The sequence below is a fragment of the Neoarius graeffei genome, chromosome 23, assembly GCF_027579695.1.
Source record: "Neoarius graeffei isolate fNeoGra1 chromosome 23, fNeoGra1.pri, whole genome shotgun sequence".
In the NCBI taxonomy this organism is placed as follows: Eukaryota; Metazoa; Chordata; class Actinopteri; order Siluriformes; family Ariidae; genus Neoarius; species Neoarius graeffei.
In genome coordinates this window covers 12995253-13017117 of record NC_083591.1, presented here as the reverse complement: position 1 = coordinate 13017117, position 21865 = coordinate 12995253, and the positions used below count along the sequence as shown (strand labels likewise).

At 43.8% G+C, this 21865-nt stretch overlaps 1 protein-coding gene across 3 annotated transcripts in view; it reads right to left on the bottom strand.

Moving 5' to 3' along the window:
* Nucleotides 1-21865, bottom strand: part of bace1 (beta-secretase 1) — a 57707-nt gene that overhangs the window by 17468 nt on the left and 18374 nt on the right. For 2 of the 3 annotated variants that reach the window (XM_060905784.1, XM_060905786.1), the window contains 5 exons: nucleotides 10009-10097; nucleotides 5320-5536; nucleotides 1561-1698; nucleotides 1306-1440; nucleotides 1012-1113 (listed from right to left, as the gene is read on the bottom strand). In XM_060905784.1, the coding sequence (XP_060761767.1) occupies nucleotides 1012-1113; nucleotides 1306-1440; nucleotides 1561-1698; nucleotides 5320-5536; nucleotides 10009-10097 (681 nt within the window). Of the gene's footprint in view, nucleotides 1-1011; nucleotides 1114-1305; nucleotides 1441-1560; nucleotides 1699-2855; nucleotides 3840-5319; nucleotides 5537-10008; nucleotides 10098-21865 lie in introns of those variants that run through there. The other variant, XM_060905787.1, reaches the window with a different exon arrangement.

Genomic DNA, 21865 nt, shown 5'->3' with positions numbered 1-21865 from the left:
AGATTCCAAAAAGTTTATTAAGAAAAGGCCTATTTGTTAATAACCTTTTTATTTTTAATAAAAGGAATATTTTAGTTAATATGCTATTATATTTTACTCCAAGCTTTACAAAATATGGGTAAATAATTATTTTTGGTTATAAAGAAAATTTCAAGGTTTTTTTTTTTAAATTAACAAAAGGAATATTTAAGATAAGTACGGGTATAAGAAAATAAAATTTGCATTTTCTGGTAATAAGTTTTTCTTCATTTAATATTTATTTTCAAAAATATAATGGGAAAAGTGTTATTAAAACTTGCCTTATGCCCCCCCCCCCCCCAAAAAAAAGTATAATTAATTCATTGCACAGAAGAATGCAAGGCTTCATATGTAGGTGGGCAAAAGGCAGTGGGCATTGATGCTCATGTTAATCCGCACGAAAATCAAATTATTTGACCTCCAAGCCCAATGACACAGAAACCAACGGCAAGTGGACTGCTGTTAAATATTTAGCACGCTCCTGTCATGAACACAAATGGGGCACAAATTGGAATCTACAGAACCCAATATCCAGAATCAAATCAAATGGTGAATTATCTTTGTTAATGCAAACAAGAATTAAAAACACATAGGAAATGTAATTAGTAGCCTGTGTATGGCTGATAACTGAATTGTGGTTTGATGCATTCATTACTGTACAAATAAAACAGCCTAAAAATAGAGTATTCCTGAAGCAGTTGTGGCTTTAACTGCGGAAAGGTAGTCGTGAGTAGTTGTGCAACCCCTGGTGTGTTGATTTTTGTACGTAAATGTACCAAAGCACAACTTAAGGCTTAAAAACAGGACTGATCTACTTTAAAACTCTGAAACACAAAGGAATTAAAGAGTGAGACAGCTCTACCTAGGGACTGAGCTGGAAGTGCTAAGCTTGCAGAAAATGACTAGATTTCTCATTTTTCTCTGTCATAGACAGTAGGGGAAAAGGAGGGCAGGCAAAGCCTGAGAGCTAAAGGAGAGAAAACAGATACTGACTGAAGAAGCTGCTTCGATGGCCTTCACAGCTGCCTGGAACACTTTACGAGGGAGGCGCAGGTTTGTGGTGCCGCTGTCAACGATGCTCTTATCGTAATTATACTGTCAGACACAGACACACACAAAGTGATGTTTAATCTCAACTTCCATCGTCGACTCCCCTTCACTGCTCATTTGCAGAAATGTTAACAGTAATAACAGTGACTGACAAGCACTTAAAAAAAAAGAATAGTTGAGATTGACTTGATCAGACTTTTTTTTAAAAATGCGTAAAAAGCTTTCCCACGTTCACACCTCCTTGCAGTCCATGTTGAGATCTTGTCCGTTGACTTCAATGCGAACAATAATGACCTCATAATACCATTCACGGCGAATTGGAGTGTACCACACTTCTCCCACATACAGCGAAGGGTCAATTCCTCCAATGATCTGCATGAACACATGTTATCTCATCTCTCCACTGTACTATATACTACTATATAATATACAGACACATTCAGGAAACTATATTTCTTTCTGGCTTATGCTTGAGTAAGAATGTGCTCATACCATACTGCCTCCCACTGTGGCACTGCCCAGGCTGTAGTTCTGAGTGAAACCCGCGCCACACAGCTGCAGGGAGAACAGGTTGGGAACGCTCGTCTGCCTCACCAGGGAATCAAAGAAGGGCTCGAGATTCTCATCAGGCTGAAGGAAAGGAAAGGAAATGTAGAAAGAGAACAGAAAATGAGAGAAGAGGAAAGCAAATGAAAGGAAAGGCAGAAAGAATAGAAAATGAGTGATGGATAAAGGAAATGACAGGAAAGGTAGAAAGAAAAGAGAAAATGAGAGAAGGATAAAAGAAATGGAATAGAAGAGGAAAGGATAGGAAATGTAGATAGAGAAAAGGAGAGAAGGATAAAGTTAATGAAATGGAAGAGGAGGAGTGAAGAAGAAAGGAAATGACAGGAAAGGTAGAAAGAAAAGAGAAAATGAGAGAAGGATAAAGGAAATGGAAGAGAAGAGGAAAGGATAGGAAATGTAGAAAGAGAAGAGAAAAGGAGAGACAGATAATGGAAATTGAAGAGATGTAGAAAGAAAACAGAAAAGGAGAAAGCCAATGAAGTAGAAGAGGAGAGAAGAAGAAAGGGAAAGGAAAGGTAGAAAGAGAATAGAAAAGGAGAGAAGGATAGAGAAAATGGAAGGAAAGGTAGAAAGAAAAGAAAATGAGTGAAGGATAAAGGAAATGGAAGAGGAGAGAAGAAGAAAGGAAATGACAGGAAAGGTAAAAAGAGAATAGAAAATGAGAGACAGGTAAAGGAAATGGAAGAGAAGAGGAAAGGATAGGAAATGCAGATACAGAAAAGGAGAGACAGATAAAGGAAATTGAAGAGAAGAGGAAAAGTAGAAAGAAAAAAGGAGAGATAGTTAATAAAATGGAAGAGGAGAGAAGAGGAAATGTAGAAAGAAAAGAGAAAAGGAGAGAAGGATAAAGGAAATGACAAGAAATGTAGAAAGAAGAGAAAAGGAGAGACAGATAAAGGAAATTGAAGAGATGTAGAAAGAAAACAGAAAAGGAGAGAAAGATAAAGTCAATGAAATGGAAGAGAAGAGGAAATGTAGAAAAAAGAGAAAAGGAGAGAAAGTTAATAAAATGGAAGAGAAGAAGAAAGGACATGAAAGGAAAAGTAGAAAGAGAACAGAAAATGAGAGAAGGATAAAGGAAATGGAAGAGAAGAGAAAAGGAAAGGAAAGGGGACTGGAGAGAAAAAGAGCTGGAGGAACAGCTGAGCACAGACGATAGACATGAATAACAGTATGAATAAGATACAGGTAGTCGTCGACTTACGACCTGTGCAACTTACGACTGATTGACTTTACGACCGTCTGGTTATGACTGGCAAGTGTTTCCCAGCTGAGCTAGCTGAGCGTACGACAGTTTCCGCCCCAGCTCCTGGCAGCGCCCAGCATCCAGCCTCTCGCCGCGTACAACAGTTTCCGCCCCAGCTCCAGGCACACACGCAGTCTCTCTCGCGCTCCCTTGCGCACTCCGTCATACAGTTTCCGCCCCAGCTCCAGGCACATGCGCAGTCTCTCTCGCGCTCCCTTGCGCACTCCGTCATACAGTTTCCGCCCCAGCTCCAGGCACATGCGCAGTCTCTCTCGCGCTCCCTTGCGCACTCCGTCATACAGTTTCCGCCCCAGCTCCAGGCACATGCGCAGTCTCTCTCGCGCTCCCTTGCGCACTCCGTCATACAGTTTCCGCCTCAGCTCCAGGCACATGCGCAGTCTCTCTCGCGCTCCATCGCGCACTCCGTCATACAGTTTGCGCCCCAGCTCCAGGCACATGCGCAGTCTCTCTCGCGTTCCCTTGCGCACTCCGTCATACAGTTTCCGCCCCAGCTCCAGGCACATGCGCAGTCTCTCTCGCGCTCCATCGCGCACTCCGTCATACAGTTTGCGCCCCAGCTCCAGGCACATGCGCAGTCTCTCTCGCGCTCCATCGCACACTCCGTCATACAGTTTCCGCCCCAGCTCCAGGCACATGCGCAGTCTCTCTCGCGCTCCATCGCGCACTCCGTCATACAGTTTCCGCCCCAGCTCCAGGCACATGCGCAGTCTCTCTCGCGCTCCCTTGCGCACTCCATCATACAGTTTCCGCCCCAGCTCCTGGTTTATGAAACGAGCAAATGCTCCCGCCAGCCCGAGCGCTGCAACAGCTGATGATGACGTAGACGACCCACAGCCAAGCTCCAGTGATGCCAGCGGTCACTAAGTTTTGCATTTTGCTATGTTTTACATTTGTATTTTGGTATCTTTCAAACTAAAACGTTTTCTATTTTTCACACCTGTATTTCGTATTTTTTGTTTTGCACATATTAAACGAATTGTACTGTACGCAGTGTAGTATGCAGTGTTTGACTTAAACCAAATAATGAAATAAGAAAATGTTGATAAAATAAGACTTTAAGATGATTACAATATCATTACACATCACAATATACTTACGTTCATTTAACATAGGCCGACTTACGACCAGATCGGTTTACGACCGGTCAGTCGTAACCAAACGCAGTCGTAAGTCGACGACTACCTGTATTAGAATAAGTTGTTCTTTATTAATTTAATCAGTGATGTAGATTAAAAACTGAACACACACCAACACTGGCATGGGTGAGAAGACAAACTGCTTTTGTTGATCCATGATCCACGGAAATCACCATTTTCCACCATGATTTTTGGGCATTTTGACAGAGTACAATTCTTCCACTACACTGCCTGGCTGAATGTTTCATGAATGAAAAAAAGTTTTAGAGTCATAGAGACTGTGACTACTGCAGGTGGCACACTGTCAAAAGAAACCTGCATCTAAAAGTGCACACAAAGCCACTCATCAATTATGCAGTTTATTACTGCTGTTTGATTTCTCCACTGTTCTGTTACATGATAAAAAATCTAATATTTTTCAAAGTGGCTTGTAAACGTGACATTGTTTGCATTATATTTACTCCCACTGGTTGCCAAAACGAAACTCTTACATCATATGAAGATATCAGGATATTATATTTTATTCTATCCACATTCACTGGATATGAGCAACCGTGCGCTCTGATTGGCCACTCTACTACTAGGCTATCAGCCTGCAAGTAGAGAAAAACAAAATGGCAGCTTTATCATCAAAGCCCAAAAATCTTAAAAGAAACAGAAATAACAAAGAATATAGTTTGTGCCCCCCCCCAATAGCTCCTGTTCCACACTCCAGCCCAGTCGGTGGCAGTAATGCACCTTTAAGTTGGTTTGCCAACTGCCAAAAAACCCTAAAGAAGAACAACAAAATAATGGTGGACTGTGTTACTGAACCAACTGAGGACGAAATAAAAACACTACTCGAAAACAAAACCCCAAAAAATACAAAAAAAAAAGCAACAAAATATGGAATAAAAGTGTGTGATGGTAAGAATATACCTTTTTTTATTTTTCAAGAATTATTATTCTAGTATTTTTCAGAAATGCTACTGTCATTTTGCCGATTTGTTTACATTCTAAGCGGAAATTATTTTGTCAAACGTATTGGATAAACTTTTTATTGACTGAATTTGCAAAAAAACAAAATAAAAATGCTCTGTTTCTCAAAATCAAGTGAATGTGGATAGAATAAAACCATTATTCTGCTCAGTCTCGTCGTACATGGCTTATAGCCAACTTGGCGCTATGTGCCTCGCCTTGTCGGCTATCGGCTCATGTACGACTCAATTTCATGGAATAACTCTTTTTTTATATATACACACACTATATAATACACACGTACACACACACCACACAACTGACCCTGGCGATCTCGGCGTAGGCCAACCCAAGGATACCCTCCCAGTTAGAGCCGTTGATGAAGAAGCGATCTGATTGGGTAATGGCAGCGATGTTGGCCCTCAGTGTGACATTGGGGCCGTGGGGGACTGACACTACATCTGTTCCGAGCTCACCTTCCCAGCGCCCTTGGGTGTATGGGACATACACACCTTGACCCAGGTCCTTGTATGATACAGATCTAAAAAGCAAAATATTTAAAAAATTAAAAAACAAGATTGAGATTGATTGATTTTCCTCTCAGAGGTTGTTGCTACTTGAGACAAAATCACCAAGATTAAACAGAGTTCCTCAGTTTGTAGTGTTACAACCTGGAACTGAAAGCCTTTACTGCAATTACATGTCATGAATCTTCACAAAATAGCCCTTTTTTTAAACTTTGGTAAAATCAATCTAGTTTGCAAAATTATTTATAAATATAAATCATTAAAAATTGTAATTGCACAAGTATTTGCCCCTGAATTAGTGTTGGTGGAACTAGTTGCCATCAGAATGAGCATAAGTTGAATGGAGTAGACCTGTGTACAAATAAAGTACCACATGCCCTCAATACCCTTTCTTGGAAAGCCCCAGATTTAAACAAACACCAAGAAGACCATGAAGTTATCAAAACAAGTCTGGGACAAAGTTCAGGAAAAAAATCAATCAATCAATCAGTCTCCCAAACTTTGAACACCCTGAACATTCCACAAAGCCTGGTTTTATGAAAGAGTAGTGAGGAAAAAGCCATTATTGATTAAAAAGCCAAAAGGCATGTTGGAGACTCAGCACCATGTGGAAAAAAAGGTTCTCTGGTCTGATGAGAGCAAAACTGTACTTTCTGGCCTTGTCACAAAGCACTATGTTTGACAGCAGGGATAACGTTTTGACTACGTCTGCTCATCATCCTCAGAACCTCAACATCCCTGCAGTGAAGCATGGTGAAGGCATCATGTTGTGGCAATGCTTTGCATCAGCAGGGACTGAGAAACTGGTAAGGTCTTCTGAGATGTACAAAGCTGACAGAGGAATATCTCAGAAGACTTGCAGCTGTAACTTCAGCCAAAGGCGGTCCAAGTATCAACCACTGTATACCAATTATTGATTAATGGGTTGAATACATATGCAACCCACAAATACCTGCTTTTATGCTTAATTAAGCATTGTGTCACAATAAATATATACTGTACATCAAAAATGTCAATGTACAAGTCAATGACAGTGGTGGCTCAGGGATTAAAGGCTCTATGCTACTGATCAGAAGGTCAGGGGTACAAGCCCCAGCATCACCAAGCTGCCACAGTTGGGCCACTGAGCAACTGTATCCCACTGAGGCCCAATTGTATCACTGCTGACCCTGTGCTCCGACCACAGCCTCCCTAAGGACCAAAGTATACTTCCATGGCTATGTTCACAAGTATATACTCGATTTTATGGACGTGTCAACGCACAAAGCTGAATGCATGTGAACTACCAGTATTGGATTGACGTATTACTGCAGGCTCAGTTTCTCACATGTGTAGTCAACACACCCAAGTCTTGCTTGGTGCTCCATGGACTGTACGTATAACGAGATTTGTATCATGCATACTGTCCATGTGGATGATGTCCATGAAAGTATACTTTGACCAGAACGTGCTGGGATATGTACTGGAAGAATTCACTGCACTGTAATATACAGTGTCTTGCAAAAGTATTCATCCCCCTTAGTGTTCGTCCTGTTTTGTTGCATTCAAAGATGGAATTAAAATGGATTTTGGGGGAGGGGTTAGCACAATTTGATTTCCACAACATGCCAACAACTTTAAAGGTGAACTTTGTTGTTTTATTGAGACACAAACAATAATTAAGATGAAAAAACAGACATCTGGAGTGTGCATAGGTATTCACACACACCCCACCCACCCACCCCAAAGTCAATACTTTGTAGAGCCACCTTTTGCTGCAATTAAAGCTGCAAGTCTCTTGGGGTATGTCTCTATTAGCTTAGCACATCTAGCCACTGGGATTTTTGCCCATTGCTCAAGATAAAACTGCTCCAACTCCTTCCAGTTAGATGGGTTGTGTTGGTGTACAGCAATCTTCAAGTTATGCCACAGACTCTCAATTGGATTGAGGTCTGGGCTTTGACTAGGCCATTCCAAGACATTTTAATGTTTCCCTTTAAACCACTCCAGTGTAACTTTAGTGGTATGTTTAGGCTCATTGTCTTGTTGGAACGTGAACCTTCATCCCAGTCTCAAACAGGTTTTCCTCCAGAATTGTCCTGTATTTAGTGCCATTCATTTTTCCTTCAGTCCTGACCAGCATTCCTGTCCCTGCAGATGAAAAATATCCCCATAGCATGATGCTGCCACCACCATGCTTCACTGTAGGAATGGTGTTCTCAGGGTGTTGGGTTTGCGCCACACATGGTGTTTCCCATGATGGCCAAAAAGATCAATTTTAGTCTCATTTGATCAGAGGATCTTCTTCCATGTGTTTGGGGAGTCTGCCACATGCTGTTGGGCAAACTCCAAACGTGTTTTCTTCAGCAATGACTTTTCTTCTGGCCACTTTTCCATAAAGCCCCACTCTGTGGAGTGTACGGCTTAAAGTGGTCCCATCGCCACTGTGGATCTTTGCAGCTTCTTCAGTGTTATCTTTGGTGTCTTTGTTGCATCTATGATTAATGCCCTCCTTGCCCGGTCTGTGAGTTTTGGTAGACTTGTCAGGTTTGTAGTGGTGCCATATTCTTTCCATTTTGCTATAATGGATTTAAAGGTGCTCCCTGGGATATTCAAAGTTTGTGATATTTTTTTATAACCCAACCCTGATCTATACTTCACAACTTTTTCTGTGACCTGTTTAGTGGCTCCTTGGTTTTCATGTTGCTTGCTTAGTAGTGTTGCAGAGTCAGGGTCCTTTCAGAACAGGTTGATTTATACAGACATCATGTGACACTGATTGCACACAGATGGATTTTAATCAAATAATTATGTGACTTATGAAGTTAATTAGTTGGACCAGCTCTTATTTAGGGGTTTCATACGAAAGGGGGTGAATACCTATGCACACTCCAGATTATGTTTTTTCATCTTAATTATTGTTTGTGTCATAATAAAACAAGAATTTTCACCTTTAAAGTGGTAGGCATGTTGTGTAAATCAAATGGTGCTAACCCTCCAAAAATCCATCTTAATTCCAGCTTGTAATGCAACAAAACAGGACAAACACCAAGAGGGATGAATACTTTTGCAAGGCACTGTATATGGTGACAAATGCTGCGTTCATGTGCTATGGGAAGATGATATTTTCCAGTTGGGAAGTGGTATTTACCAGTGTGTTGTGTTCACATGCTTTTGTTGTTGTTGACAAATTAAAGATGGTGGACCAGATTCAGAATCAGGCCTGTTATTTGGCTAAAACAATTATAGATTGCCTTGTTCATCAGCTGCAGCAGGAATATGAGTTATCAAAAGTCAAAAGGTAAATAATGCTGAATATTTCCTGATCATGACAAGTAGAGATTTTCTTAACACATTGAATGCCACGCAGTTTTTGGAAATTTGGCTGTAGCCACAATGAGAGTAGCCAGTATCTAGATCATTGTTGGCGTTCTTTGGACAGCCACAGAATATTTTGTATTAGGCTATAATATACATATTATAATAATATACATAACATGACTCGTTTAAAAGGTGAGAGTCAGCTTTCCGTAGGTGAAAACCACTTCTTTCTTGGTTCATAAGCTAGTCTTGTACCGCTCGCCGCCATGTTGAAAAGGTTAAAGTTCATCTCATCTCGGCAACTCGTGTATCAAAATTTTCTACGAGTTGCCCAGTGGAAAATACCACAAGAGGGGGCGTTCATGTGTGCTTTCCATGTCGGCGTTTGGTATTTACCATAATTCCCATAGCACATGAATGCACCAAAAGTCCTCTTCAAGAGGTTGAAATGTTTGTGACTTCTGTTTCCGATCGAAAGTACGCTGTGCATGTTTTGGCTGTCGTTTCTCACCAGAGTTCCCACCTTTTTTCTTACTTTTTGGTACGGTTTGTTCTTTGTTTGAATGTTTTGTCCACCAGTTGTGGTGCAGCTCCAGACCTAGTTCTGGGTGTCTGTTTGCTCAGGCCTTGGTCTGCCATGGGTGAGGAGTGTTCTGTTTGCTATTTGTTCTCTTGGTGTTCCGAGTGGCGTCATGGCAGCTGTGCAGGCGGTGTAGAATTTACCCTCGTGGACCTTTTGGTGGGACTGTGGCCCACTATGCCACTGGAGTAACATTCTGCCTCTTTTGGTGGACTTTAGTTTAGTTTTGTTTTTTTAATTGTAAAGTGACCTTGGGTGTGAGAAAGGCACTATATAAGTTGTAACCCTACATATTATGGAAAAAATTAAAGGGGGGGGCATAATATACTTATGCAAGGAACTTTTAATATTCTTGTCGAAATGCAGTACGTATTTAATCGGTAATGTTTATATTTATAAACAGCTTTATCTGATCTTAAGTTGCTGTTTTGAAAGCAAAATGGCATCACCACCATCACCACACTACTTCTGAAGTCTGCAGTTAATTCAGTCCCGTATGCCTCCAGGGGTTTTTAAATAGACCTTAAGATGGTGACATAATGCTAAAGGGAAACAGTTAGTTGTGCTACTCTGATCCTTGTGTCAGCCCTGTCGGGAAATACTTACAGAGAGCGATGGTAGTATCGACGCAGGAACGGGTGAGCTGCAGCTCCAACTGCAAAATTACTGCTCCCCGTATCAACCAGGATATTCAACTGCAACACAGACATACGGACACATTAAATTAATTCAGTACTTAGGTGACTTCCACATGGTATTTTGAGTGTCCTTGGAAACCTAGGTTCCTTGTAGCAAAGAGCAGATGTATTATTGATTATCTTCCAGCAATGCCACCAGAGACCGGCTGCCTGACTGCTAGACTCACTGACGGTGCAAAATGTGATGCAGAGAGAGAGAGATGCCAGGAATCATTGCTCACACTCCCAGCAGTAAAAGAAAGAAGAAATTACTGAATCAGAGTGGAGAGGTGTTTCATGTCAGCAGACTGCTGACTCATTCATTTCGATAATTCGTGATAGATTTCCGCATTTTAACTATCAAATAAAGTAAAACAAGAAAAATATAAATGCTGATACAAAACGAGTGATATGATTATAAATGAAAATATTAACATTAATAATCTAATTTAAAAAAAAAAAACCTCATTTATACTTTTAAATAAAGCAATACTGAAATACAGTACTGTGCAAAAGTCTTCAGCACAGGTAAAGAAATGCTAGAGACCAAAAATGGCTTAAAAAAATTATGAAATTATGTTTCAACATTTAAAAAAAAAAAAAAACTATAAATAGCAGCAAGCCATAATAAATGAAAAAGTCAATATTTGGTGCGAGACGACCTCAAATAGTAGTCTCAGGTACAAATGAGTGCAGTTTTATAAGGAAATGAGCTGTAGGTTTTACTGAGCATCTTGCAGAACCAGCCACAGTTCTTCTGGACACTTTGAATGTCACACTCGCTTCTTAATTTCCCACCAAAACCCAGCAGCCTTCATTATGTTTTCTTTTTTTAATCTGAAAAATGGTCTCTTATGCTGCTCAGACACAAAAATTTTTTTTTTCTGTAACATTTAATTTTGTGCTGGAAAAACATGAACGTTTGGAACTCTAAAGTGATTTTGTACTGACTCGATAATGTAGAAGTCATAAAATAGAAATCTATAACAAAGTTTGTATGGGAAAAAATATGTATATATAGGGTGCCAGGACTTTTGCACAGTAGCCATAATGTTTTAAAATACTATTAGTTAATACATTGAAACATTACACATATCTAATACATATCCATTCACATAGTCTGATAAACTGAGCTGTGTGTGCGCATGTGTGTGTGTGTGTGTGTGTGTGTGTGTATGCTATATACAAGTAAGGAATAAAACATGACAGGAAGGGCTGTTATAGGAAAGTAATCAATGGCACGGTTGTTCGATGAGGCACCGTATCATATATTACCATGTCCAAGTTGGTAGTGTTTTATTTCTCTTATACCATAGCCATTAAGAATTTTTTTAAATTAATGAATGACTCTCTGTTTATAGTTATGGAACATCTTTAAAACCAGTTACTTACTGTGAGCACTTACACTGCAACAACGATAAACAGTCATTCCTTCACCAACCTCTCTGCTTTCATTCTCTCATATTTGAAGTTTAAGGCAAACAAAACGCAGTACACCATCTCACCTAATCATCTCTAGCTGCTTTATCCTGTTCTACAGGGTCGCAGGCAAGCTGGAGCCTATCCCAGCTGACTACGGGCGAAAGGGTACACCCTGGACAAGTCGCCAGGTCATCAAAGGGCTGACACAGACAACCATTCACACTCACATTCACACCTACAGTCAATTTAGAGTCACCAGTTAACCTAACCTGCATATCTTTGGACTGTGGGGGAAACCGGAGCACCCGGAGGAAACCCACGTGGACACAGGGAGAACATGCAAACTCCGCACAGAAAGGCCCTCGCCGGCCACGGGGCTTGAATCCGGACCTTCTTGCTGTGAGGCAACAGCGCTAACCACTGCACCACCGTACATCATATTACTGAGAAATGGGAGAAAGATAAACTTGCCTAAAGCTCTAAAATCGAAGTTAGGTTTTACAAAGCCCTGATACTGGAGACTCCTGACAAAAAATGTCAGCAATATCCATAATTACATGTTTTATGTGGTGCGTCCGCTATACAAGTGCATTACTATAGAAATAACATTTAAGAACAGGTGCATTAATACTGTGTGGCAGCAGGGGCGTGGCCAAGCAGTAGTCTGTGAATGGAGGGTGGGGTCGGGGAAGGTAAGTGGCCAAGTCATTCCACCTGATGTCAATGTGTGTGTGTGTGTGTGTGTGTGTGTGTGTGTTTTACAGCGATGGAGCATAAAAGGAGAGAGGGAGCAGAGAAAAGGAGCTCTCTCCCCGACCACAATGCATGGGTGTGAGAGAGAGAGAGAGAGAGAGAGAAAGAAAGAAAGAAAGCTAAATAAAGTGGTTTGGCTAACATCAACTCTCGCCTGCCATGCTTCTGTGCTCCACCCACATCAGGAATTGCTACAGTGGTGCCGAACCACGGGAGCACAGAAGGGAACCACCCCATGGAGTCCTCCCCATTCGAAGAGCTCATCCTTGCCCTTGCTACCACCCAGCAAAACCAGCATCAAGCACTGATCACCTTCGGGAAGGAGCAGCAGCAAAGCTTCGAAGCCTTGATGCTGGCCCAGCAGGAAGATTGCCAGGCGTTCCAGCACCTGCTCGCGTCAGCAGGGCCGTCGGCCACCGCTGCCACCACCCTCACGAAGATGGGACTGCAGGACGATCCGGAAGCGTTCCTTGCTCTCTTCATGCAAGCAGCTGAGGCGTGGGGGTGGCCGCAGGAGCAGTGGGCGGCACGCCTCCTCCCGCTCGCGACTGGCGAGGCGCAGCTCGCAGTGCAGCAGCTCCCTGCTGACAGCCGACTGGTCTATGCTGACCTAAGGAAAGCCATTCTGCAGCGGCCCGGCCGCTCCCCAGAGCAACATCATCAGCGCTTCTGGACGCTGGCACTGGCAGAGGTCGGATGGCCGTTTGCATTCGGCCAGCAACTCCAGGATGCCTGCCGGCGGTGGCTGAAGGCGGAAGACCACGACGCCAACGAGATCATCGATCTGGTGGCACTGGAGCAGTTTATCTCTCGACTTCCGGAAGGAACGGCAGAATGGGTCCAGTGTCACTGCCCGGCGTCGCTGGAACGAGCCATTGAGCTGGCGGAGGACCATCTGGAGGCGGCTCTGACAGCAGGCAGATGAGGCATCTCCCCTCGCTTCTCTTCTCTCTCTCTCTCTCCTGTCTCTTGTCCCCCTCTCCACCCCATTTCCCTGCCACAGAGACAGCAGATGGCTCCTCCCCAGCCGGCCTACCACACCCATGGTGTCCTCCCATCCCCCTCTTCTGTGTCTGTGTTGTCTCCCCCTCAGGTGAGTGACACCCATAACACCAGTGCAGAGGGAAAGCCTGGGCCGGTGTGCTGGCACAGCAGGGAGTCGGAGCATCTCCAAAGTCAGAGCTCCGCAAGGGAGGTGGGTGCTGTAATCCGGATCCCCAACGCGCCAGAAACCGCCCCCAACTGGGCCGGAGTGTATCGCATACCGGTGAGTATTCAAGGGGATACATATCACGCTTTGGTGGATTCCAGTTGTAATCAGACCTCAATTCACCAACGCCTGGTGCAAGGTGAGGCATTGGGGAGAGCACAAGCGGTGAAAGTGTTGTGTGTGCATGGGGATGTTCACCATTACCCTCTAGTGTCTGTCCATATTCTATTCCAGGGCCAAATGCATAGAATAAAGGCAGCGGTTAGTCCCCGTCTTATCCACTCATTGATTTTGGGTACTGATTGGCCGGGATTTAAAAGACTAATGGAATATTTAACACATAGTGAGTCCTGCCCTAGTAGGTCATGGGAAGATCCCGGTATGGCATTGACTGGAGAAGCTGTCACAGAGCCGTCTACGTCAACACCGCGTCAGAGTGAGGAGCAGCCCGCTCCTCTTCCCTCTCTCAGGGATTCCCTTAGGGATTTCCCGTTAGAGCAGTTGCGAGACGAGACTCTGCGGCATGCGTTTGACCAAGTGAGAGTAATCAATGTTCAAACTCTTCAGCCAAGCGCGACACCGACCTTCCCCTATTTTGCCATTATTAAAGATAGATTGTACTGAGTGACGCAGGACACTCAAACTAAGGAACGAGTAACCCAGTTGTTAATCCCAAAGAGTGGTACAGAACTCGTATTCCATGCGGCTCACTTTAATCCCATGGCTGGACACTTGGGGCAAGACAAAACACTAGCCTGAATAATGGCCCAGTTCTATTGGCCAGGGATTCGCGGAGATGTCTGTCGGTGGTGTGCGGCATGCCACGAATGCCGATTAGTAAATCCCGCGGCCACTCCAAAAGCGCCGTTGCGCCCTCTTCCTCTAATCGAGACCCCGTTTGAGCGAATTGGGATGGATCTCGTCGGACCATTAGATCGGTCAACACAGGGATACCACTTTATTTTACGTAGCTCTAGTGGACTATGCAACGCGATATCCAGAAGCAGTGCCTCTCTGCAATATCTCAGCATGCAGTATTGCAGAAGCACTCTTCCGCTTTATCTCCCGGGTCGGGATTCCGAAAGAAATCCTGACAGACCAAGGCACTTCGTTTATGTCACGCACACTGTGCGAGCTGTATGGATTACTGGGGATTAAGTCTATCTCACCAGTGTCTATCACCCACAAACAGATGGCTTAGTAGAGCGATTTAACCAAACACTAAAACATAATCTAGAAATTCATAAGTGAAGATGCGCGTAATTGGGATAAGTGGCTCGAGCCCCTGTTATTCGCAGTACAAGAGGTCCCGCAAGCCTCCACGGGGTTTTCTCCCTTTGAATTATTATATGGGCATAAGCCAAGTGGCATTCTGGATGTGCTGCGGGAAAATTGGGAGGAGGGACCTTCACCTAGTAAAAATGAAATCCAGTACGTTCTTAACCTGCGCGCAAAACTCCACACCCTCACACATCTAACCCAGGAGAATTTGCGGCAGGCACAAGAATGTCAAAGCCGGCTGTATGACGGGCACAAGCCTTAGAGTTTTCACGCCGGGAGACAAAGTGCTCGTATTATTGCCCACGTCGAGTTCTAAATTAGTTGCCAAGTGGCAAGGGCCCTTCGAGGTCACACGGCAAGTCGGGGACGTCGACTATGAGGTGAAGTGAATGGATAGGGGCGGGGCACTGTAAGTCTACCACCTCAACCTTTGAAAACGCTGGAATGAGGGGGTTCCCATGGCATTGGTGTCAGTAGTCCCAGAGAAGGCAGAGCTGGGGCCGGAGGTAAAAAAAGATAACATCTCGGACCACTCCAGTCCCTTGTGGAGACCACCTCTCGCCAGCCCAACTCACGGAGGTAGCCAAGTTGCAGAAGGAATTTTCCAACGTGTTCTCACCCCTTTCTGGTCGTACCTACCTCATAGAACACCACATCGAAATGCCCCCGGGGGTGGTAGTGCGTAGCTGCCCTTACTGCTTGCCCGAGCACAAGAAAAAGGTGGTTCAGGATGAACTCAAGGCCATGCTCGAAATGGGCATAATCGAGGAGTCCCACAGTGACTGCAGCAGTCCAGTGGTCCTGGTTCCCAAGACCAACGGGTCAGTCCGGTTCTGTGTGGACTATAGAAAAGGTCAACACGGTGTCTAAATTTGACGCATACCCAATGCCCGCATTGATGAGTTGCTTGATCAGTTAGGTGCTGCTCGCTTTTATTCGACACTGGATCTAACAAAGGAATACTGGCAGATCCCCTTGACTCCTCTATCCCGAGAAAAAACAGCCTTTTCCACACCATTTGGATTACACCAATTTGTCACGCTCCCTTTTGGGTTGTTTGGGGCGCCCACTACGTTCCAGCAGCTTATGGAAAGGGTCCTCCGCCCTCACGCTGCCTACGCGGCCGCCTATCTAGATGACATTATAATTTACAGTAATGATTGGCCGCGGCACCTGAGGGCCGTTCTAAAGTTGCTGAGGCAAGCGGGCCTCACAGCTAACCCAAAAAAGTGTACGATTGGGTGGGTGGAAGTACAGTATCTAGGGTTCCACTTGGGCCATGGGCAGATGCGTCCCCAAATTAACAAGACCGCAACGATTGCGGCCTGCCCAAGGCCCAAGACCAAAAAGGAGGCGAGACAGTTCTTGGGGCTGGTAGGCTATTATCGTAGGTTTATACCTAATTATTCGGACATCACCAGCCCGCTAACCAATCTCACTAAAAAGGGGGCTCAAGATCCGGTCCAGTGGACAGAGCAGTGCCAACAGGCCTTCTATGAGGTAAAAGCTGCACTGTGTGGGGGGCCACTTTTACACTCCCCTGACTTCTCTCTCCCCTTTATTTTGCAGATTGATGCATCGGACAGAGGGCTGGGGGCCGTTTTGTCCCAGGAGGTGGAGGGCGAGGAACGCCCCGTGCTGTACATCAGCCGGAAACTCTCGATGCGTGAAAGCAGGTACAGCACAATCGAGAAGGAGTGTCTCGCCATCAAGTGGGCGGTCCTTGCCCTTCGATACTACCTGCTTGGGGGCCCTTTCATTCTCTGTTTGGACCACGCACCCCTCCAGTGGCTCCACCGCATGAAGGATGCCAATGCGCAGATCACCCGTTGGTATCTCGCCCTCCAGCCATTTAAGTTTGAGGTGATCCACAGGCCGGGGGCGCAGATGGTGGTGGCGGACTTCTTGTCCCATCGGGGGGGGGGGGGGGGTCATCTTCAGGCTGGACGGCTCCCCGGCCTGAGTCAAGCGGTGGGGGTATGTGGCAGCGGGGGCGTGGCCAAGCAGCAGTCTGTGAATGGAGGCGGTCGGGGAAGGTAAGTGGCTAAGTCATTCCACCTGATGTCAATTAATGTGTGTGTTTGTTACAGGGATGGAGCATAAAAGGAGAGAGAGAGAGCAGAGAAAAGGAGCTCTCTCTCCCCGACCACAATGCATTTGTGAGTGAGTGAGTAAGAGAGAGAAAGAAAGCTGAAAAGCTAAATAAAAGTGGTTTGGCTAACATCAACTCTCACCTGCCGTGCTTCTGTGCTCCACCCACATCAGGAATTGCTACATACTGCCTTAATAAAAGCCATTCTTTAATAGATTACTTGCAATCAGAATCAAGAAACCCCAAAGTGCTGTAGTGTACTGTGTATATATAATAAAATACTAATATGCTAGCAAGTCACCATATTTACTACCATATTCTTTTAGTGACCATTATTGTTTATTATCCCCCGGCATATCATTTTAGTTTCTGGAGCATAACTCAAAAACTATTAGGAATTTGTTCATGAAACCTGACAGTTATGTTAAGTGACTAGAGGAGTTGTGCCTTTTGACATTTTGGGATTTCTGTGATTTTTTTTTCCATATTTCCATGGCAACAAGTTCAACTTTGGAAAATTTGAAGTGGGGTTTTATGTGGGGGCCGGGGGAATACGTCATTTCCTGATGACTCTTGTTATTATATGGCACAAGCTACTTCCGGTAAAATCGTGCACTCCGATTGGTTCCTTGATGGGCAGAATTTTCCTGTAATGTCCATGGGCGATTACGGACTTTCTTTCCAAGGCGCCGGCTTTCAATGTTGCAAAAAAAACAAACAAAAACGGAATCAAAAACGGCAGTAACATTAAAGACAAACAAGATTCACCGAGTTATTCAAGAAATAAGCTATGAAGAGAATTCAGAAACTGCTAACAGCCAATAGAAATTCAGTTTTGAAACTACTAATTATTTATTCTGCATGCATGACTCAACTACTCAACTTCAACTTTATTGTCCCCAGAGGGCAATTGGTTTTGCAGCAAGACATCAAAACAGACAAAGAACAACACAAGGCAAGAGACAAAAAAAAAAACACTAGAGGCACGGAATGCAACAGCCTAAGAAGCATCAGTGTTCCCCTACTGTCTCCGACACTGGTCAACAATTTTTCAGAAGTTGTCTGCTTCTGAGATGAAATCAGCTATTCGTTATGAAATTTGGTGTGTTGAATTCAAATATATGACACTTAAAACAGCTGACTGGCTACAGCTTCCAAGATATTTAAAAGAAAAGAAATTAAAATACAGACATGAAGATAGATTATGATCTAAACTAACGATTCATGTGAATAATTGAAAATAAGGAGTTCACACAAGTGAGATATCCATCTCCAAAAGTCAGTTTCCATGTAGAATGGACGATTTCATGGATGCCGCCATTGAAAATATTTTAACCAATCAGAAAAATCCCCCCGATCGTTTCTGGCAATGCTCCGACGTCATTTGGGTGCGAGACACGGAAGCTCCACATAGCAAGTAAGACTTGAAGCTGCCCCTGACTGGAGATTTCTTCATTAAAAGTTTATATGAAAAAAATTGAAATTCCATTTCTCTAACAAAAAAGTGGAGGGGGGAAAGATAATACCGATGTCGCTGATAAACAGTGAGGGAAGAGTGAACAGCTGATGTACTCCTATGTGACTGAACGGGGGGAGGCAACTTTTCATATTTATATCCCCGGTACACGTAGCGCTGCCGTGACAGCCTCATTCTGCGGACTGTAACCTTGCTGGACAACCTACAAACAGATCTGCACACAATCTGACTTACCTAAATCTGTCGAAGAGGCAAGTGCGCAAGTTCTTCCACGTTCCTCGCAGCATAAGCACTTGTTATCATGCTTAGCATGCACTCGAGTCACTCATGAAAAACTTCCTCATCAAGACATCACCAGGCTAGCCTACCATAATTACCGTGGTAGCCAGTCCAACCCCTGCGGCAACGCAGAAAGAGGGTAAACAAACACTGCTTTACTATACAGGATTCATGTGAACATTACCTGAGGATGCAACAATGACAGAAGTGAAAAAACTAGCCTGCATCAATTCCCAAAGTACAAAAAGATAAGAAGGTAATGGATAAATGCTATTTGCCGCACAGGGACAGACCTCTCATGGGCTGACTGGAATGGTCCTTCGGGTGCAAAAACAGCACATTCGCAGCTCGTGTGCTCGGAACATTTTGAAGAAAATTGTTTCACTCAAACAACTCGGATGCACCGGGCATTAGGAATACCGTACTAGCCAGCGCTGAATCCAGATGTGGTTCCCACAATCTTCAGCCAAAAAGCAGACAAGACAAACGAGACATGATCAGTAATCTGCAAAAGAAAAGTTCAAAGGGTAAGAAAACTCTATAAATATTGCTTACTTGTGTGTAACCAATTGACATGATAATGCTCGTTTATCATGATCATCATCGTTATTCATGTCATTTTCCGAAATACTCGAGGAAATCAGTGAAGAAATGTCGCTGGTGCTATTTTGTTGAATATGGCCGTGTGCTGCAAGTGACACCACACTTTACAGAAACCATTCGGAGTTCTTTTAGATATACAGGAATTTGTTTGTGGAACAGCCGACCTCAATCGATGCAATCTAGTCAAACACGTGATAATTTTAAGAAACAGGTGAAACAGTTTTTAAGGAGTAAATTCCAAATCCTAGTTGTACTCTGTGATAATTACAGTTAGCATATATTTTTATGACTTTCGTTTTATACTACTTTGTCAATTTATTATTGTCTCTTATATTTTATTGTTTCCTGCGGTCATCAAGAGGACCACATTGGAAATAAGTGTATTTTATACTTTGTGTTGTCCTCGGTGGTTGGACTGTCTACCACTAGCCTGGCAAGCCAGACTAAATGTGAATATTTAGTCTGGCCTCGATCCGTAGACATTTCCGAAGGGGGTAGGAGGAACAACCCACTGTCTTTCAAACTGTCTCTGTGCGTATAGGCCAACGTTCTGACCAATCAGCGCAACAGTAACTGTGACGTAGTCAGAGCGACAGAAAGCAGTGGGGGAGGCCTTGAAATAAATAAATTTTCAAAATGCGTATTAATTAATAAACAGGTTCTAGATATTAAGAAGTTTGGAGATAATGACCACAAGTTTGGAGTCTGTACCACATAACTTATTTATTCTTTAAGTTCGTTCCTTAAGACACGTATTTTTTAGTATGTTACCTCGTTTGTTGACAGTTTCGGCGAACACTTCCGCCTTCTTCAAAACAGTCACCAGATGTCGAGTGGTGACGTGCCTTATCAGCTGATGTTACTCTATGGAGGCGTGAACGTCCCGCCCAATTTGACAGGTAGTCCACGCCTCCTGCTGTCAGGTCGCTGCCCCAGGACTGCACTCCAGGTGTGTGACAGCGCGTACGCTCCCTCATCCCGGTTCATCGTCCTCTGCGCCCGCTTTCGTATCTCCACTGCCTCCATGAGGAAATACCACATCAACACCCCGGTCAAACCATACAAAAACCTCTGACAGCTGCTAGTTCACCCCAAAGACAAAATACAACTGGACAATAAATGTAATGTCATATATGAAATCCCTTGCCGTTCATGCAATAAAGTCTATACTGGTGAAACGGGCAGATGCTTCCACACTCGCAGGAAAGAACACCAATTAGAATGTGAAAAAGAAACAACAAAAAGACTCACAAGATCCGAAAAAGAAAAAGCAAACCAAGAAAACTTAAAAATCAGCCATTTCAGACCACTGCAAACGACAAAATCATATTATGAATTGGGAAGAGGCCAGAGTCATTCGCGCTGAAGAGAATAGATATCAGCGTTGGATTTTGGAGGCAGTGGAGATACGTAAGCGGGCGCAGAGGACGATGAACCGGGATGAGGGAGCGTACGCGCTGTCACACACCTAGAGCGCAGTCCTGGGGCAGCGACCTGACAGCAGGAGGCGTGAACTACCTGTCAAATTGGGCGGGACGTTCACGCCTCCATAGAGTAACATCAGCTGATAAGGCACATCACCACTCGACATCTGGTGACTGTTTTGAAGAAGGCGGAAGTGTTCGCCGAAACTGTCAACAAATGAGGTAACATACTAAAAAATACGTGTCTTAAGAAACGAACTTAAAGAATAGTTATAATAATCAGACATAATGAATTTTCACTACACACATAACTTATTTTTTTTCCAAGTGTTTTTCAAGGGTTTGCTTAAACTGTTTTTGAGAGTTTTTATTTAGTGGTGTTTGGTGAAATAATTTCCCTTAAATTTAAAATAACGGGAAAATAAGAAACAATCAAAAAGTAATGTTTCAAAGCTGTTTATTAATTCTTCGTACTGCACAAACTAGCCCCATCCTTTTGGCTACGAGCGGAGCCAGCTGGTAGATCAGACTTTTGCCATAGCCGGTCAGCAAAACAGCGAAAACGTCCTTCTTGAAAAGGAATGAGCGGAGAGCCTCTTCCTGCTCATGTTTCAACGAAAACTCCAAGTATAATTCTTCTAAAACTGATTCCAAAGCGGAGTCAAATGCGCGCTGTTCACTAGCGGTAGCCATCTTTCCTGTTGTGCTTTCTCCAGCGTCGCGCAGCTTTGTCGTCACTCCTGCAGAAGCCCGCCCAAAGAATCCAAACAAAAACCTTGCGTTGTGATTGGCGGGCATGATTTGATGCCTGGGGTGTTTTTGTTTATATGGTGCGAGGCTAGACCCATTCGCTAGGTAAAAATATTTTTGGCCGCTAGGCGGGTGGGTCTAGTTTACTAGGCTAGTCTACCACAGTAATTATGGTAGGTTAGCCTGGTGATGTCTTGATGAAGTTTTTCATGAATGAGTCAAGAGCATGCTAAGTATGCTAATGAGTAGTATAACGCATAGTTTCAGCCTCGTTTTACAGGTAAAGAGTTCGGGTTTGTCCATAAATCAGGGTTGCAGCTCATTAATACACCATTTCAGATGTATAGTGGAAAAAAAATTGACATCACCTTAGTAGACCCTTCGCTTTGCCCCTTCAGTACTGAAGAGCGACACTCAGCCTTGCACCCAAATGACGTCATGCATCGCCCTTCCAACAGGCAACATGGCAGCCTCCTGGTGGCATCAGAGTAGCGA